This window comes from Carassius auratus, unplaced genomic scaffold (genome assembly GCF_003368295.1).
Source record: "Carassius auratus strain Wakin unplaced genomic scaffold, ASM336829v1 scaf_tig00032276, whole genome shotgun sequence".
Taxonomy (NCBI): domain Eukaryota; kingdom Metazoa; phylum Chordata; class Actinopteri; order Cypriniformes; family Cyprinidae; genus Carassius; species Carassius auratus.
Genome location: NW_020525987.1, coordinates 1 through 20,904, shown reverse-complemented (window position 1 = coordinate 20,904; position 20,904 = coordinate 1). Strand labels below are relative to the sequence as shown.

At 35.7% G+C, this 20,904-nt stretch overlaps 1 protein-coding gene across 1 annotated transcript; it reads right to left on the bottom strand.

The window, feature by feature from the left end:
- Window positions 1-477: 477 nt before the first annotated feature.
- On the bottom strand, window positions 478-3,111 carry LOC113080850 (E3 ubiquitin-protein ligase TRIM21-like). The gene is made up of 4 exons (XM_026252906.1): window positions 2,877-3,111; window positions 1,855-2,141; window positions 1,166-1,308; window positions 478-823 (listed from the first exon to the last, which is right to left on the bottom strand). Exons 2-4 carry the CDS (start codon window positions 1,866-1,868, stop codon window positions 534-536), a joined length of 447 nt encoding a protein of 148 aa, XP_026108691.1. The 5' UTR covers window positions 1,869-2,141; window positions 2,877-3,111; the 3' UTR covers window positions 478-533.
- Between the last annotated feature and the right edge of the window lie 17,793 nt (window positions 3,112-20,904).

Below are 20,904 nucleotides of genomic sequence, written 5' to 3'. Positions count from 1 at the left end.
AAATAAATGTAGCCTTGGTGAGCATAAGAGTGTTCTTTCAAAAACATTAAAAGTTCTTGATGAGCCCAACGTTTTGAAAGATAGTGTACTTATGTCATGCATATGTATTTGCATATATATTATTCCACCATGTTGAAGTGCTGATTCTTCTAACTGTTTATAAATGAAATCATATTTGTTGGAGGTTTGCAGTGCAGTTGTATCAACTGTTGCGCTACAAAAATTAAATATTGTTCATAACTTTTTATTTTTTTACATCTGGAAATACAAACTAACAAATCTTATCTACACAAAGTCAGAGTGAAATCAAACAACCCTGTGCTAGGGAGGTCTACTTTATCTTCTAAATGCTACAATATGCATTGAAATATGAGGTATTTGTTTCAAAGATGATTAAGATCGACAGATTTTTATAGGCTTTGAGTTTGTCCCCTGAAGATCGTGACCTGGACAAAGAGCCAGGTGTAGAGAGTCTGTAAATGTCCCAGCACAGAATGAGTACAGCGGTGTCATGGTATCCACCCCAAAAAATGTCACCAGACCTCCAGGAAAGCTGCAGAAGAGTCCTCCTTTTGGCCTTTTCTTGAGATGGATGGGTAGGTGAGACCCAGTTCCCAATAGATCTTTCCACTCACATCTATCTCCCAGTCATGGAGACCAGAATCCCAGCGCTGGGTGCTCAAGACGTTAAGGGTGGTGTCAAAACGTCCGTCATGCTCAGGGACATCTTGCCATACATCTGTGAAAGTGACACAGTCCCCTTCAGAAGAAACAATCAGCTTGGGATGGGCAGTGGAAGGGTCCAGGACCGCTTCTGAGGAATCTGAAAAATGGACATAGGTTCAAGACTAACTGTTTACACAGAATTCGTTCATTTACATTCCACTGTGTTACTTTTTCTATTGTTTTTGTGCATGACAAGGCATGTCTCACTACCTTGCATTATTTCCCTCATTTCACAGCCTATGGGTTGCGTTTTTTCAAAGCAAAAAATAAAAGGGATTCTGTGTGAATGCCCCCTCATGGTTTATTGAAAGAATAAGGAACTCTACTTTAATTTGTTTAATTTGTTTGTCAGTGATCTAAAAAAAGTAACATTCATTTGCTGCAAATTGTTCATGCAAAAGATCAACAATTTATTACTGTGCTATTGACAGTTACTCACAGCTCTTCAGCAGCCTCTTAGCAATTGGGATCTGTGAGCGGATAAACAGTAGTAAATTGTTGGTGAGGCCCAGTAGCTGATCTGACTTGGCCTCATCAAGTTTTATGAGACCTGGATCTGTCAGTGTTAACAATTCCAGCACCCTGCCAACAGAAAGTATGTCAGCTCACAGAGAACACCTGCCCTCTATATAAAAGGCTGATGGTTATATTGAGGTTAGTAACTGTAGGATTTAAGACAAAGTTGATTATTCTTCATCAGTCATTTCCATTATTCTTCATCAGTCTTCAGTGTCACATGATCATTCTAATATGCTGATTTAATGCTCGATAAACATTATCGTTATTATTAATTTTGAAAAGAGTATTTCTGTGGAAACCTTGATAAATGTTTTAAAATCAGGATTCTTTTGGATGAACAGAACATTTAAAAATAGCTGTTATTTGAAATCTAAATATTTTTGTCGTATTTTGCCATCCAGCTATAGGATGAAAACAGTCTTTACGGAGCTAAACGGTGTTCATAAAAGCAAGAGAAAATCTAAACATGAACTGGATGCTGGCGTACATGATCTCTATAACAATAACGCCTCTGCAGATGAATCATTCAGATTTCATTCTTTCTAAAGCTAGCATGCCTGACATGGTGACAAAACAATATCTCTTAAGTGCGGTTCTAAATATACATACCTGTCCTCATACATTGTGACCTATGAAAGAGAGACACAGAAATGTATAGTGAGAATGTATTTTGTTGCAGGGATTGTAAGTTTCACCATGTATTGTTGGTCATTTCATTTATTGATCTGTTTGAGATTGAGATGAGATGAGATGAGAATGAGATTGTCCAGCGCTCGAACCGCAGCCGTCTCCTCCATCTCCAGGAAGGACAGAGAGATCCTACAGTCCTCCTCCAGAACTCTCCGCATCTCTTCATACTTCTTCATTATCCTTTCTCTCATCGCAGAGGACTTTGACTGAGGAAGATGAGGAAATGGTCAGACTCAATCGGGTAATTCATTAAAATACAATATTAAAAAAATATTTATATAAAATATTATTTGAATTTCTTTTTCTTAAGTCAATTTGTATTGCTTTTGAAAGAAGTCTCTTATGCTCTCTAAGGATGCATTTATTTGATACAAATGCAATAGAAATTTGTTAAAGTTTTATATTTTAATATATTTTAATTTGCACTTTATTCCTGTAATGTCAAATTAGTTTTACTCCAGTCTTCAGTGTCACATGATCCTTCAGAAGTAATATACTGATTTTGTTCTTAGTGTTTGTTGCTTAATATTTTTGTAAAAACCATGGTACATTTTTCCTGATTCTTTATTGAATGAACAACATTTGTTTAAAACAGAATTTTGAACAATACAAAAAAAAAAAAAAAAAAAAAAAAACATCATAAATTACAGTCACTTTTGATCAATAATGGACACTTGTTGAATAAAATAATAAATGTATTTCTAAATAAATGAATGAATAAATAAATAAATAAAGTACAAATTCTCATACTGACCCCAAACTTTTCAACACTGGTGTGAAATGTGAATACAGACTTTAAAAAGGCCGTATACTTACTGTACATAACTATCCTGGTTATTTTTTTGCATGTCTCATTAAGGAAAAAAAAAAAAAACCCTGCATGAGAATTCAGGCAAACTTTGACATTTGTAGGATCTCAAAAAAGAGAGAACAAAACTTACCTGATACTGAGCTTTCACGCCACCTTGCTAGACTGAGTTGTTAGACTGAGAGACAGTCCTTATGTTGCTTTCACAAATCCTTAGGGGGTAATTTGCAACTATGTAGATATTCCAGCAGGCGAGATTTTAAGGAGCTCATGGTTCACTAATAGTGAAAGCAGATCACATGCGTGGGTCACAGTGGCACGATCCTGCCAGAGATAAATGGCATTCACCTTGACTTGTCGCTGTGTTGCATCTGTCACTGCTGTGACAGGACACTCACATACCACTTCCTCTCCAGGCCATTTTTAGAGGTGGTATTTAAAGAAGTGGATAGTGAGACATTGTCCCATGCGGATTCATAACAATACGACTCTGTAATACAGTCTGTGTATATATTTTCTACAATGTGGCTATTAATGTTACTCACAGTGAAACAACGTACAAATGTATTCTGGGAAATGCAGGAATGAGAAGGTCAGTTACAGCCTTCATGAAGTAGCATGCAGGACGGCCTACGATTCAGAGTAGTGACGTGAAGAGAACAGAACGAGTGAACAGAAGAATAAAAACGTAAAATTGAACACAAATAGTAAAAATCTTTAACTTTCACCTCCAGCTCACGGATGTTTCCACCAGATGGCAGCAGAGCATGCACAAGGCTGGAAATCTGTGAAGAATCAGACGATTTGCTACTAGTTACAAGATTTATGACACAAAATAGTACTCATGAAGATGATGCTAAAGATTTTGACAAAGATGATGTCATACTGACAATCCATGATACATAAAACCATCCCTGAACTCTAACAATCTGTAAAATATTCTGCATTGCTCAGTTTATACAATAGTATTGTGCACATATACAATCATGCATTCATTTTTCAAATGTATCATTAGTTTGATACACTTAAAAGTGTAAAAATAACTAAATAAATAAATTATACAATTTGCTTAACTTTCTCAGTAGTACCATTTGTTCGTACAGTAATGTACACATAAAAAAATAACTGTGCAATAATAACATAAGTTTGCACAGTTGTATATTGTACAAATAGATTTGGATGAAACAAACAAACAAACAAATAGTTGTTTGCATTCCTTTCTCAATACTGTCATTAGTTTGCACAATAGTACATTGAACACATATATTTAAGTAAATAAATAATTAATAGTTATTAATAGTTTGTACAATAGTCTGCTTTCTTTCGTTTATTGTATCATAAATTCATACATATTATACAAATACATTTTTAAAAATGTATTCAATAAATAATATTTTAAATACATAAAATGTAAGATCCTGGTTAAAAATTAGGAAAAAATAGGAAATATGAATATGAAAAAATAAATACATTTAATTTATTTTTATTTTATTTTTTTTATTTTTTTGGATACCATTGATCTTTTGAACTATATTAGAAAATGGGGCTTTGTTATATCTCATTTTATATTAGTTCTCTATAGATTTTATCCCGTTTAGATTTTCATTAAGCATACTGACAGGCAATGTTCCCTATAAGTGCTGTTTTTCCAATAAACTCTATATATATATATATATATATATATATATATATATATATATATATATATATATATATATATATATATATATATATATATATATATATAAATATGTATGTATTATAATAAAATCTGAACAGTTATATAATATAATAATATAACATAATATAATTATGAAATAAAAAAATTAAGCAGGCATGGCTCATTAATAGCCTTTTGAGGTTAATTATTTATTAGGTTTATAATATAATACAATATGAAAACAAACTGAAGCGTTTAAACTGACCATGCACACTCGCATCTTAGAGGAAACATGCTGACTGGCATTTAACAACAACATTGCAGTACATCTGGCAGTCTAAAGCACATAATACAAACACAAATAAAGTATGATCTGGCATGTCTTTTGTGATCTTCCTTTGTTCTTGCCTTGCTCCCTGTGTAACAATAAAGCACAGACAGCTTCAAGTGTGCTCTAATAAAAGCAGGCCTGAGCACATTACTGGACTCAAGAGGTGGATTGGGAAGACCACTGTGATCCATAATCCACCTTTCATCAGAATTTCCTGTAGAAATAAAGTCCCTTAATTTCTCCATTCCCCACCATTATACAGCAAAACCTTGACCCCACCATTACCTCCCCTCCGGTCCTTCCTTTAAACCACTGTCTATTAGGCAGCTCAGATTAAATCCCTGCTGTTGGACTTTAATAAGAGAATATTTGATCCTGTATTTTAACCTTGTTATCCAATATCCTGTCCCATATTCCTCTGAGTGCGTGCTATAGGCTGATTTAAATACAGAAAGGGTGGTTAACCTGCAGCCCACATGAAGAAAGCAGGTCTTTAAAACTTTTTGACTTTTATATTTAAGGCACAAATGGGTCATAATATAGGCAAAAAAAACTAATCCATATAAATGAATAAAGAATTGTGATTTCTGCATTTATTTCCATACTATTTAAACCAGCATCAGCCAATATTATCAGTTCCTTGAGAAACAGAAGCTGTTGAATCATGTAAAAGTATACAAATTGTATTGGTGTAAACCTCTTAGGGTTGTATCAATAAAGAAAAGGTCCTTACTGACTGTAACCACACCGGCTTACTCTTTTAGACACCTTTTCTACAGTAAGTGTCACATCCACATTTGAAGCCTGAAACTGAAATGTGCAGACAACTACTAAAACAACATTGCTTTCACATTTAGGAAAATTAGACTGTAAAGTCAAAACCAGAGGTTGTAAAATGTAACCTATGTTTTTGTTTCGGCTAATATAAAACAGCAAATACTTGCTAAGCAAAATCGGGAAGGTTAGGGGAAGCAATATAATTCATTTTATTTTAGATTTCACTTTATTTCAGATTTACTCTACAAATATAACCCAAGCGTTTTAAAGATATTTTTAACAAAGTTAGGCTATTGCACGAGACAGTAACCTCAACCTCAAACATTACTGAGATAAAAAGTATACTCTCTGACAGTCATTTAATAATATAACTGTGATGTGTGTGTCATGAAATATCACATATGTATTCATAGTTGAGATTTATTGTGGTCAGCATCGTTGTTGAGTAATAGAGCTCAACCTGGCAACATATGACAAGCCTGTTAAATGAATAACATGTTATTACCCAGCAGCCCTTTCTGTTTAGTTTAGGAAGCAACATAAATAACAGAACAAAGGGTGCACATACAGACCTGAATGAAAACAGGGCCAGCCTGCATCCACACTCATCTTACAGCCTCTCGCTTATATTACCGTCTCACTTACTGTACTTCCCGAGAGTCGGGAAAAGCTATCCGCTGTATCTGCATCTCTAATGGCTGCTGCCTTCTGGGGAGTTTTCAAGCAGAAGGAACCAGCAGACAAGCAGCAATCGTTTAGCTAAATGCGGAGCGCAATCTTGAAACAGAAAACTGGAGCAGGACTAGGGGGTTGCTGGATGGGCTGAAATGTTATTTAGATGATACCCCTGCATTAAAGCAAGGGGAAGCTGTGTTGAGTTTCTCATTGAGAGGCAGCAGCAGGGCTCACTGCGATAAGGAAATAAGGCTAATGTTACCTGATCTGGTATAATGTGAACCAATTACTACTCCATTGCACTTCATTACCAAACAGTAATAGGGCCAGGGTGAGCCTCACTATATGAGCAGCCGGGGGAAAATTGAGTGGTTATTGATAATATGATAAAAAGTGATAGAGAGAGAGGCCTCTCAAACAAATTATTGAATTGTACAGTGAGGCTACAGTGAGATCAGACAGACCTATCTATCTGTCTGTCTGTCTGTCTGTCTGTCTGTCTGTCTATCTATCCATCCATCCATCCATCCATCATCCATCCATCTCTCTGTCTCTTGACTGTCTATCTGTCGTGAACAGTTTTTGTACACACATGGTCATATTACCATTACAAAATGCTATTTCATATCTTCAGATTGCTTTTATCAGAATATTCACTCACGCAACCTTAAAAAAAAAAGAAAGAGGGAGAAGAATGAATCAAACCAATCGCTGTCTAAGCACATTTTCAATCATTCACGGTAATCAGGTTGTGTTTACCGGAACGGGGACCGTTTTAATGTATTATTAAAAACTTAAATGGAGTTTAGGCCCGGAAAAAAATGCTCATATGAAATGGTGTGCAAACAGTGTTGAAAGATTTCAATCGTTATTTGGACAGGCGTCAGACTGGTGAAAGGAAAATTAGCATTGAGACTGTCTTCTGTTGATAAGAGTCTTTGTCGACAGGAATACCAAGAGGTGTGAGTGACACTCGGGCTTTGGCTTCACAAACACACTCAAGTGCTTGGTAAATGTAAGAGGAACACATGTTAGAGGAACGATCCCACTGTGCCAAATATGAGATGCTATAGAAAGAATATTTTATAAAATACAATATCAAATATGAAATAAAAGGCTTTGTTTCTTCTTTGTTACCATTCCTCTGAATTTTTCTTTTACGGTCCAAATCGTTCCCTGTCAAAATAAAGAGAAAAATGTAAGCCAATTAATTTATCCAATGTTCTCTGTCTCACCACCATAAACATGTATTACAAGGTACCTCTTCTAGTAATATTAATAATACACTAAAGAAGTAAAAAGATTACTGCCGTGCACAAAATTTAAGAGGCATTAAAGGTCCGGTTAAATTAATCATCAGGATCTAAATATGCAATATATTGAATAAACGCTTCATTGATCAAAACTGTTTTGAAACAACTTATCGGACGCACAATCTTAAGCCACAATTTAAAGATCATTTTGCTTTCATCTGCTGTCTGTGTTCCGCTGAGAAACCTCAAACATGATAAGCATTCAATTTTCAATAGCTGCTTTGGCGCTACAGTAATCGCAAAGTGGATATTAATCAGTCCTATTTATCTATAGAAAAGTGTGTGTGTATGCGGGTCTGGCTCTAGGTCATTTTTTCATCCTCAATAGAAAGTTGGAATGGCGGTCTCATTTTCATACCTAAATGCCTCTTTCAGGCCAGACTGAATCCTAGAAATGAACACCGTTAGCACTGCCAGTCTTACTCGGCAGAAATATGCAGTGGTAATTTGTGTCCGTGATGGTATGTGGAGTAAGAACATTAGCTGTGAAAGCTCAGATTGCAACCTTTAAAAAAAAAACTTGTTTAAAATGCTAAACTAACAGTTAGATTATAGGGTGGTGGCTGCTCAGCTGTTAAAGATCTGCTCTAATAATCCAAAGGTCACAGGGTCAACCCCAAGAAAGTCTGATTCACCAACTAGAGAGTTACTGTTAGCATTTGTGCAAACCACATGATCTTTTTCTTGAACTGTTTCTCAGTGTACTGTAAATCTGGGATTTTTTTTTAGCTAAACAAGAACTGGGACCTAAAATTCCTTTCATGTTACACTCATCAAAATAAACTTGCTTACAATTTCAGCTAATAGGTTAAATGTGTCAAAGAAATCCATTGCCATTTAATTAGTGATTTACAATGAAACTAAAGGCTCTTTATTAAAGGCTTTTCAGAGAGTTCAGAGGCAATTCCACAGTTGCATTGTGGAAACTGTTGACAAAAAATTTGCAAATGTCCAGGAGCAATTGTATTATTTCAAAATTTGTATGTATTTATTTGCGTATTATTGGATTATGTTGGCTTTATATTGGAACAAGAGTTTTACAAAAGAAATGAAACATTTCCTTGGGTCATTTGCATCTTTTATATAAGTATAGCCTACCAGTGCATTTACATAAGTGTTACAGCTTTTTAAAATATAATAATGTATTTTCTTAACCAGAATTTCAGTTGCACATTGAACAACCCTACTTTAGCTTCATAAGACTTACCACCATTAAAAATACTGCTGATTAACAAACAATTATACGCAAATACACACAAAAATCTGATCTCAAATACTTTTTTTCACATGCATAAATGTTCAATTTAGACCAACGGAGATCAAATTTATTTAATTTATTTAATTTTTGACATCTATCGAATTCAGGTCTGTTATATACTGGCATTCTATCACAATATATGTCCATTTAGAAGTTAAGCAATTTATACCTTCATATGTACAACAAATGTGTGTTGTTGACAATGACTCATTGAACATAATAGTCTCATGTGGGGTTCTAGATCTCTCTCCATGTTCTTGGGCTTCACTTGAAGTCCTGTGTGCAGTACAACTGCTCAACATCCATGACAAACAGTCTTTGTATGGAGACTAACATGACACCCAATGTGGAGGAGGTAAGCTTCCTAAAGTTAAACGCATCACTTAGCTCATTTTAAAAGGCTTTGAACAGAAAGACATTAACCTGGAATATATGCGGGCCTCTTCCTCCAGCTTAATCCAGTATTTAATTAGAGCGGGTCAAGAGCTGGGGTCGCGTGCCTGGCTGATCGTTGCTTAAAACTTGTCCGCTGCACAAAGAAAGTACTAATAGAAAGCAACCACAGGGATAACTGCAGATCTTCGCATAACCCTATCACAGGTTATCCTTACAGAAAGTGAATGGTGAGAGCAGAACACACAGAGAGATATGCAGCTCTAATGTTGTAAACTGCGTTAGATGAGTGGAGAGATGAAGGAAATTACAAGAGTTAGACAGTTCAAGATGGTGTACACAGCACGTTTAAATTATGAATTACTATTAATAAAATAACTTGTATTGATGTTGTACTGTGCATCCAGTTGAGAACGTGAGAATCAGATGTAATTAGTCTGCATGTAAGTCAATAAATGTTCTTTAGATAGGAACAATATAGCAAATTTTGTTTAGATATGAACACGTTCATATTAATTTGCTCATTAAGCTACTTTTAAAATCAAATTCAGTGGCATTGACAATTTGTGCTTCTGTCACACAGCCACTAGAGGACAGAAGTTGAATGCAAAATTCCACATATTTTTTCTCTACTTGAGAATATTCCTCGAACAGTCTGCTTAACACCAAGTCAAGGGACAGGACTGGATTTACAGTAAAATAAGTTGGTTACAGCAAAACCCTGTTGAAATAATTTCATTATTCTAATTTAGACAAACGGCTCAAAATATGTTTGAATAAATCAGACATGAATGATCCAAGTTGCTGAGATAAATCAGCTTTCTCTGTGATAGGTTCTGCCAGAATAAACACATTTATTTGATAATTAGTCCAGTGACAATTGTGTAATTCTATTCATTATTTTTGTGATTATTGATTGTCACCAAGTAAGCAGTATTGCACTTGCAATACAAATGCAAAGTAATTAATAATTACAATATTTTTGGTTTGTACTCTTGACCTCTTTGCTGGAAAAATCTACAGCCTGAACAGCATAAGAAAATAAGAATTTACATAATTTACAGAACAGACACTCGTGTTTAGATTTATAGCTTTTTTCCTAGGCAGAATTGCAGTTTGCTCCCTTGAATGTAATTTCATGTTGATTACATGTTGAATTTCGTGTCTGAAATTAGAATCTCACTAATCAACTGCAACAAAAAGAAAACTAGGAAAATATTATTTCACTGATGAGACAATTGTGCTGTGTTACTCTTTCTGTTCAGAGTTTGTGGACATTGCTTTTGATTCATTTTAAAGGGTCATTCCTGTGCTGACAGGCAGATTCTCCTGGATAGAATGATTTACTTCTACTGGACACCATTCCCAAACTGGTCATCTTGAGCGGAAGCAGATCTCAAGAGCGTCGTCTCCGAGCATATCTTAGAGGGACAAGAGTGCGCCGCCGAGACAGGGACAGGTCTGTTCCACTCCCAGCTCTTAACAAGCATAGTAATACATCAGTCAAAAGCAATAATTTTACAATTAATGAAATTCCAATTTGCCTTCAGAGCATTTCGCGATGACATTTTCCACATTGCAAGAGCGCTTTGATAAAGTTTTTAAAATGCAAAAATGCATGGCAGAGGCTAAAGACCAGCCTGGGTGTCAATGTGCCTGCCAGAGGACTATGGTATTTAATTTTTATCACCACTCGCCCAAGGCAAAGAAAGCCTGAATGTTAACATTGGCACCATTTTCATTATCGCCATATGATTATGGATTTTACTGTGTTTAGCTGATAATACAACCAGGAGCTCACCTTAAAAGAATTTGCTGGGAGCCTCCATTTCCACCCAAATGAAATTTTCATTTGACAAACAAGTACAATTAGACTGCTCCTCTTGTTCAGCGTCAGTCTGTTTTCTGATTGAACTTAGACCAATTTGCCGAGGCTAAATGAGTTTGAATAATTTACATTCTGAATGTCTCGGGGACATTAGCTTTTGGAGTGCTAAGTGGTTTTTGAAGTTGCTGATGATTAGATGTCATCCTCTGTCTACGTACCTGCACATTTTTGCAGCCTACTTCAAAGTTAAGGAGTGAAAAAACTATATACCTTGAAGTACAATGACAAGTTAAAAGTGAATTTTTTCTCCCTCTCTCTGTTTTGGGCCAATTCCGTTAGGCGGAGAGAAAATTACTTTAATATGTGTGTAATGCACTTCGTTAGCTTTAATGCACTTTGCCTTTTTTGCCTTATTACAAACATTTAATATTTGGTACAATAAGAGGATTTGTTTCTGTCAAATTCGTATAACTAATAAAACCGAATCGGTTAATTGAACTAAAACATTTACTAATTGCGATTTAAAAAATTAAACAGCGAGCAGGTGCGTAATTTCCCGAAAATTCATGAAGGGATTGTTTTACAGATATAGCCTAATATATTCCACGAATCCACAGTTTCTCCTCAAGTGCTAATTTCACATGTACTGAAAGCTGTATAAACAATCTGAGTCGTATTTATTACATACATTATGGAAAACGACTCGCCTCATTCATTCCGACACACGGACACTTTCATACGCACATTTAGCTGTGCTATTGGTATAGCTTCCTAATTATGCACATTAACTTATCATTAGCTCGGCAATCCTTAATATTAGCCTCGCTGTATAGAAAACAAAACATGTACAAGCCAAGATAGCATTCACGAGTTCCCTCGGTTTCCCCCAGATCGGGCAGAGGTCTCTCCGACTTAATGACATCCAGTTTTTGTGTAAGTCTTCCAAGTCAGTTTATGGTTTCCCATCCATCAGATTCAGTTTCCCTGTACAAATGTGCCTATTGTGCAGGCCTCTTGGCAGAGCAGACATACTTACTTTAATATTTGTGGGGCAGGGTAACCTGCTGATACCAATGAGGTCAGCTTGCCTCTCTATTTGCCTCCCTCTCAAGATTATAACTAGTTTCCATGACTGCAAGCAAACTGAGCCTGGCTTTATCGCCATCTCTGACCGAATCAGTCCACGCTAACTGTCATTCCTGAACAATGAGTGTATACACAGAGTTTGGGTCGAATCCTGCATGTTTAAGCGAGTGGTTTTGAGAGACGAGTTGCACAAGACGACGACTTCACTCACCGCTGGTGCGTAGGAAAATCAGTCTGATTAAAATTCGTAATTAGACAAAGTGTGCGGCGTTGTTGTTTGTGTCATTACATCCCTCTTCTGTTTGACATCTGGTTAGGATTCAATCCTGCAGGCAAATTCTCCAGACGACCCGAGCCATGAAAGACTGTTTTAAGGCCCACACAATAATGTAAATATATTAGAGAAGAAACTGGGCTGCAGATTTCCTTCTATCAATGGGAACTAAGCCTCAGCTCAGAACAGGGAGATGAGGAACTGTTGAAAAGCAGGTCACTATGTGTAGAGGAATAAAGCGACATTATTTGTTTTCTCTCTCTCTTACTTTTCTATTGCCCTCTCTTCTGGATCTGGAATTGACCTTAAGTTAAGAGTAGCAGCTTCCATTCATACTTGAGAATCTGAACACCAACGCAGAGCGAGTGCAAAAGAGAGAGGGAATGGGAAAAAAAGAGAAGAGGGTAGCCAATAAAGGAGGGGGTAGGATAGATGAAAGGCGCAAGGATTTTTACAATTTGATTAGGAAGTAATGGGCTTGAAATAATGCTCCCGCAGCTTATGGGAACTGTGCAGAAAAAATGGGGAATTTCCATTAAGGCTTTTCCCTTATTGAAGGTCAATGGCTCGACTTTGTTTTCCGATATCAAAATCATTACGGAATGAACCGTGCTTGCCTACCGCTGAAATGGATGAGGGCCTGATTTGGTGCCCACCACCTTTGTCAACAATGAGTCCTCTGTCCTCGTCTGCGATAACTTACTACGCATGCACACACACTGACTCCAGGAGTCTTCCGAAGGTCCAGGTGGAACCGCTTCACCCCGTAATGGCTCTGTGGAATGCGGAGTAGTGACCCCTATTGGTTTCCCTTCCATGTGAGAGGCACGCGTATGTTAAAGCCCCCTCGCCTTGCCGCTGATGCAGGGAGAGCAATCAGTAGGGCATTACTCCCAGCTTGCCTTAATGAGCGCTGAGTACAGAGGGTTTAGGTATACACAAGGTTATTAAAGAAACTTAACAAGGGCGCACTGAGACAAATCAAGCCCCATGTGCTAATACATTCCTCTTCTATCCCGAGAAGAAGACTTTGGATCAGTTGGACAGAAACGTTGCTGTCGATTTGTAAATCAGCTCTACTGATGATAGGGAGAGGCACTGAATAGCTAGAATTAAACCCTTTATGATGACAAGAGTTATTCTTAAAGTTTGTTTAGGTCGCAAACAGTCAATGTCATGTGAAAACTGAAACTAAACTATACTCCAGACTCGCACACATCCAGAAATTTATTTTAGTTTTAGATATATTATAGAAAACTAAAGTCTTTGCATTAAACATAAAATGCCACTAAAAATCAATAACACATGGGTGTATGGAGAAAATTAAGAGCATTACATTTTAAAACTATACTCTATATTATCTCTGTAAAATGGTTCGACTAAATCGAAAACAAAACAAATGAGAAAACTCTGGAAAACGAAAACAAAATATGAGTGTTAACCACTGAAAACTTAACTAAAACTAAAAGAGAATTTAAAAATAAAAGAGAAATAAAAACAAAAAATTCAAAACTGTAATAACCTCTCCCAAAGTGATCCAAAAGTTGGGTTGCAGGTCTCTTCTGATCACAGGGAAAATAAAATGCTAAATGCACATATTTAAAAGTGATAGATATTTGTGCACAGTTGGAGGTAAAAATGCTTCTAATGTTTATTGCCCATTAGTATTTTGATCTAAATTCATGTCACTTTATAGAAAAAGCTGGTCAAATTAGGCAGGTTGTCTTCATCTTTTTAAAAACAAAACTATGCAAACTCAATGCAAATACATGTACATCACTTTATAACACTAGTTCACTGGTAGCAAGTTTAGTTCTGACACCAATGTATTCTAAGCTGACTTACAGGCTGCCAAGAGCATGAAACCAATAAAACTGGATTTTGCAACATAAATACTTTTGGCATTCTGTTGGATCACCAATTGATTTCCAATGTAAAATCTGGTTCCTGAGGCAAAACCATTTGAAAACCAGCGCCTCATTGCATTGTTTATTCAGTTTTATGTGAATCAGCCACTCCTTTCCAGAATACTTGAACGTTAGTTGAAAAAAATAAAATAAAATCATTATTGCAGTTACAAGTTACAGGCTTACAGGTGTTGCTTTCATATACTCTGGAACTGTGAGGAATAAAGTTCAATTCATTTATAAAGCTGAGCAGTGTGCGTTTCATGTTCAAACCCCTTAAGTAGCTTGAAAGACCAATACAAAGAGCTGTAGGCTTCTCATTCAACGGTCTGGGTTCTTGGCTGTAATTGAAGAAAAGAACAGATCCTGAAAGAGAAAAATGGTGCCATGAGAAAAATAAGGTGCTCATGTGGAGGGATGGAAAACAAACAACAGCTCTAAGCAGGCTATTATTTATTCAGTCACCAGAGAAATCAAAGCTAGTAACTGCTGTTATAATTGTTTGCTTTGCTTGTCTCTGCTTCTGTCAAAGCATTGTGCCTTGATGCTGCTTTGCACACATTCTATGTGATCTTCACCATTATGCAATGCAGGACTCATGGGGTAGCATAGTTCGAGTAATGAGCAATGAGAAGCTGTTTACATGTGGATCGTGAATCTGCATCTCTGGAGTTCTAGACTCACAATGGCATTTCCTTTAATCTGGATATATGACACACATGCTAATTAAACTAATTTCCAGTGGGTAAATTATCGCAAACATTAGAGTATATATTGCACAATATCAAATAATACCGTCCCTTAGAATACTGTTTTCAATTAAGCTGTTTTCTGATAATGTGGGTTACATAATTATTCCTACAACTGAAGCCATACTGATAAAATGAACAGGTTAATAAACAATCATAAGTAAGTTCCTTAAGTTTTGTATTGCATATTAGTTTGTCTGTTTTGCTCCTCCAATGAAATGGGCCAAGCAAAGTAACAGCAGAATTACTTTTTGCACATAAAGTTCATTATTTTCCATAATGTAATGATAAAAATGTAACTTTCATATATTTTAGATTCATTGCACACCAACTGAAATATTTCAGGTCTTTTATTGTTTTAATACTGATGATTTTGGCATGCAGCTCATGAAAACCCAAAATTCCTATATGAAAGTTTAATTTTTATCATTACATTATGGAAAATAATGAACTTTATCACAATATGCTAATTGTTTGAGAAGGACCTGTACAGAGTGATACAAACAATGTAAAGTCCCAACCGTGGAACACCACTCGGCCAAAGTCTTATATAATAATGTATATGACAACAAATACATTGAATCATCACTCCCATGCCCAAAATATACTAGTGAATATGTCTTTGATTAATTCAAATTCAAAGTGTGTTATAAAATCCGAATGAACACAAATAGCTTAGTGTTGGATTATATATATTTGTAAGATATTGTTCTGGTACACTTTAGGGAATATAATGGAATTATTAGAATTGCTTTATAAAAACTGCCTACGTTTGGTGAGACACCAATGCACCACCTAGTGAGATTGGTTTTACATCTCATTTCTTATAAAGCTTCAGCACTCCTGTGATATTCTTATTTAAATCCCATTGAAAAAGGTACACACATTTCACTCTCATTCTGCAATTTTGCACGAGTGCATAATTTGTGTTTTGTGGTAGCACATTAATAATATTTTCTGTGTTCAAATTCAGTCTGGATCCCCATACATATCTGAAAACTCTGATAAATCTGCTCTCCACAACCATCCATTTGGCCTGAAGTTCTTCACGGCAGTCACAACTATTACAAGTGTCACTGTTGAAAATAGACTGGTGGACTTTTAAGTGTACTTATTTGCAAGTACAATACAGGCACACAATATGAAACTGGATCCCCCTAAAGACCACTTAAGAAGTACAGAATTCTTCCTGAATCAATCATGTTTGCTGTAAAAACCACAAAGCCCTGCAGTTTTCAAAGTTTAAAAACTAATTAAAGCTGCTCAGATTCTACATGCATTGTGTTCCCCCTTGACAGAGATCTCTGGAAGATCAAGAGTGCCTAAATCTCTCCCAAACCACTCAACAAACAAAAGCTGAGTCATAAATCCTAAATCTGATTTTGGTATCTGCAGTAGGCAGCCCATGTATCCCCAACACGGACAGAGGCTCATTGTGCTGGGTGTGTTCATGTCTCTCTCTTTCTCTCTCTAAAATCTAAGAAATCAAGAATCCATTTGGAGTGCCCTCATCTCAGCTACTACTGTAAACAGGTTAAAACAAAATAATGGTTAGATTTTTATGCTGGTATTTCTAGTTTTCACCCACACAGGACTGTTTTGACACAATGCACATTTTCCATCTGCAAGATGCTGAGAGGCAATAACTTCAATAATACAGCCCAAGTATGGCATTATCCAACATATTTTGCAATATGTTAAACCAAAAAACACCAAACAAAATTGGCAATATATTACAACTGAATTGTGATGTATCATTTTCATGTAATTAAGGAGCCAAAAAACGCATTCATACATCATACCCCTCGCGTATAGGCAAAAAAAAAAAAGGATATTTATAAAATAGACTTCTGATACTTTTGAAAGCCAGTCAGAGAGACACTATCCCTGTTTACATACTTAACTGTGATTGTATACACGGCCATTAAGGTCCTCCTTTCATTGAAATACACACTATAAAATAGTCTCTCCTTGTATTGTGCACAAGGAAGAGAGAGAGAGATGGGCAAAACGGGAGAGAGAGCAAGAGGAGGGGGAGGAAAGGGGAAGCGTTGGAGGCAGAGGGACTCAAACAAACAGTGGAGAGTGGCAAGTTTGCAGTGCCCATACCAACAAGGCCCTATCTCATTAACACACTGCTGAAATAAAAGGGGGCTTTTCTGGCTCACAGCTATAAAAAAAATTATCATAGTGATGATGTTCCTCAGCCGTCAACAGAGCTGCGATAACGTTGTTTGATGATGACTTTCCCATGAATGTTAAGCAGCTGCCGCAGTGGAGGAAAGCAGCTTATCAGAGCCTAATGCCCATCTCTAATTCCTGCCCTTCTTGAACTAGCCATTTTCTAACAGCGTTAACTGTCAAATTTACATCCCGTCTTAATGCCACTAAAGAGTACGAAGGATGAAGAGTAAATGACAGCAGTGTAATTAGCAAGGCATCCCTCTTTCCTTCCTTCCCCTTTCTCTCTGTCTGTCTCTCTCTATCTTTAGGCATGAGATTTTATAGAATTTGAGAGGCCTTTTTTCTCTCCACCTGAGCTAAGAGCTCAAAATGATGCCCTTATGCTGCAATAAAAGAAACTGTGTCATAAGCAGAAATGAAATATAAATGACAGATTTTACGACATAGAAAGCTTCCATAATAGGAAGTGCTTTCAGATTTTGATACTCAATTAATTTAACAATTTAGTTGGGTAATTTTCCAGTTAGATGCACAAACATAGCACTGAAAGCATATTTCTTTTAAATTAATTATAAAATTATATACAATTTTAAGTATATATAATTGTTTTTTGTTTATAATTGAATTATATATATATATATATATATATATATATATATATATATATATATATATATATATATATATATATATATATATATATATATATATATATATATATATATATATATATATATATATCTTATATATTATATATATATAATTCTCTGTCAAAGATACATGTGATTCTGCCTTAGAATTGGGTCAAATTAAGGCACCTTAGAAGACAGCCTAATTAAGATACATTTGGGAACATCCTTCATGTTGGATGTGAGGCCTTAAAATGCTGTTTCCGTGAGCTCATTGGGTTTTAGAACAGCATCTGGGCTTAGAAAAGGAACATTTAAAAACAAAAAGAAGATATTATCATACTGGTAAGGAGATACTAGTGCTGTTTAGAGGGGTAAATACTTGCACTAATATTCCAGTGTATTGCTCTTATTATTTCATTTTAGAGGAGTGTTCAGGCTTCTAATGGTGAGGCACGATGTGAACACTAAGCTAATGCAAATGAGACTCGGTGAAAATTTTTCCAAGGTCTGCATATAATTTAAGATGGCATTTAAGCTTCTTACCCTCAATCTTATCTCTTAAATTAATTCATCAGGTAATATTTCCCATTATTCAAAGGCATTATTTTATGTCAAAGAAAGTAATGGCATGATTACAGGGCCATGCACACAAATTAGCAGTGGAACGTGAACGTTTTCTCTTAGAAAATGATAGTTAGAGCAGCTGGAAATTAATGCAAAGAGAAAATGGGTATTGAAAGTGAAATTTGACACAAAATATGTGGTCCAGAAGGCCAATTAAATTTGTGATTCTTTTTCATCTTTAATGATATATATCGTCTTCTCTTCTCTTCAGATTTTGATTCTCGTCTGATGAAGAAAGGGGCTTATGATTAGCTGTTCAAGTTTGGAGGCAAAATTGTGCAGGAAAAAAAAGCAGAGAATGAGAGTCTCCTGCTTCATAATCAGGCATGTAAGTGAGGTTATGAATATGAGGTGTGTTTCATCTGGGCAGTCCCTCACGGGTGGGATGGACGATTCACTCTGATTAAATCTGCACTCATCTGATTGGAGCGTGTAAGAGATTCTAACTGGGGTACATTTCACACTAATCTATAAGCCAGTGAAGCTGTCCAAAAGGCAAAGAAGTGTGATTAAAATAAAGAAACAGACAACAGATAAATGTGTTGGAAGTCCTGCACTAAAAAAAAAGGGAAGAAATTATTCAATTTAAATGTACGATTTTATCTGGGAATGGTCTGGTTGTGCAACTTTGAGCTTAAACTAATTACAGATGAATAGCAGCAACCTCAGCCAGTCTGAAAGCCATGACTTCGACACAGAATGCATTTGAAATGCACTGCATTCATAAAATGTACTGCACTGATTTAACATTACTGTAATTTTAAAATATTATTCCCTTATATTTTAGCTGTGGAGTTTGATATTTTTTCAGGAGCAGTTATGACAAAAATCTGTGCACATATCGGATAAAAATAAGTTTACTTGCTTGTTCTAAGAACGTTTTGCTAATGTACCTATTAAGTTACAAAAACATTATTTTTGAATGTTCTTAGAACATTCAAGACCTCCAGTTTTAATGTTTAATGTTTTTTGTTATGTAAATGTTAGAGAAACTTGAGAAGCTTTCCTGTGGGTATAAGCATATTTAAGCAAGCATATTTTCACTATGTGTAACACTTCGAGGTTTGATTTGGATATTGATATGTAGACTGGTTTTCAGAAGTCACCTTTAGGCAGTGTATATTCAACACTGGAGAGCTAATTAATCTCATCTGCTTAATGTGTTTATGCTGGCTGAGCCCATAAACCTTGCTTTCAATTTTACCTTTTTCTCTCTTTCTTGTTCTGTCTTTGTCTGTCATCCCATCTCCCATCTTTTAAGCATTGTTTGCTGAAACTCTCTGATTAATACTCCAGTTGTTTTTTTATCTTTAATATGTACAATACCAAAGCATGCACACTCCAAGAGTTATCAAAACATGAATATTAATCAGCATAATTCATTGATTTGAATCACATTGAGTACTGATGATGATGAAAACATACTTTTAAAAACTTTTTTTATGTTTTTCATTTTTGTTATTTTACCATAGGATAAGACACTTATTATGTGAAAAATTATTCTCTGTACAAGTTCATTTTGGATTACCTTTGGATACTTTTTTTCCCCTCCTTTCTGTTTTTACTATATAGTTTACTAAGCAAGGTTATGGATTAATGAAATATGATGTTTACGAATATAACTTTTTCCTTTTGCTAACCAAACATCAGCTTAAACCTCCTGTAGAGCCTGTCAGTATTATCTTGCCAATCAAATTAGTTTGTTTTAGCACTAAGCATCTAATCCCAATAACACTGCCATCCTCTTCAAACTCCTTATATGAATTAAAATGTCACGCAAGCGAATCATTACAGCTTAATGGTTCAAATACAGCTCACTATTACTGCTATAATAAGTAGTTTTGAGGTGACAGGTGAAACTATAAAATAAAATAAACTAGAATGGCATGATGGAATTATCCAGTGCGGAAATGTACCATTAAAATGTATGACACACCAGGAGATGTCTGCTGCTTCATAATTACAATTTAGGAGCACTGTCATATTTAGTGCAAAATTTAAATGATGTGAAACCAATCCGCATTCTCATTGGGAAGATTTGGATTGGAGAACAATGTGTGTACCATGAAAAATCTACTAGTCAGGATACAGGGTTTTTACATGGAAGGTTATAAACAGTTGTAGCTAATGTACAGTTAGTCTTGCGTAGCCAGACCTTCAGACTAAAGGTCTGGAATTCATGGCAGCTTTCATTGGCCAAGGCCCGTCAATGAGGCCGTTTGACAGACATGTCAAACAACCAATCACAGTTTGTTTCATTCATCTCACATTTTGAGCCGTGGAAATGTTGCCACAATAACAGACCGGTGTGTAAAAAACTTTGAATATTTCACATACTTTTAAAAATCCAGCATTTAGTTGATCCTGATAAGCGCTCGTGTCACAGTTGTAAACATGACAGCTTTCTTCTTTCATGAGGTGTATGGTGCCACGGTATCTTTGTTTCCTGTAGAAATCCTGTAGAATTCAA

Excerpts from the sequence above, each read along its gene's own strand:
- LOC113080850 (XM_026252906.1), bottom strand. Across the intron at positions 824-1,165 it reads TAAGAGGCTGCTGAAGAGCT|ATTCCTCAGAAGCGGTCCTG; the intron begins GTGAGTAACTGT and ends TCCATTTTTCAG.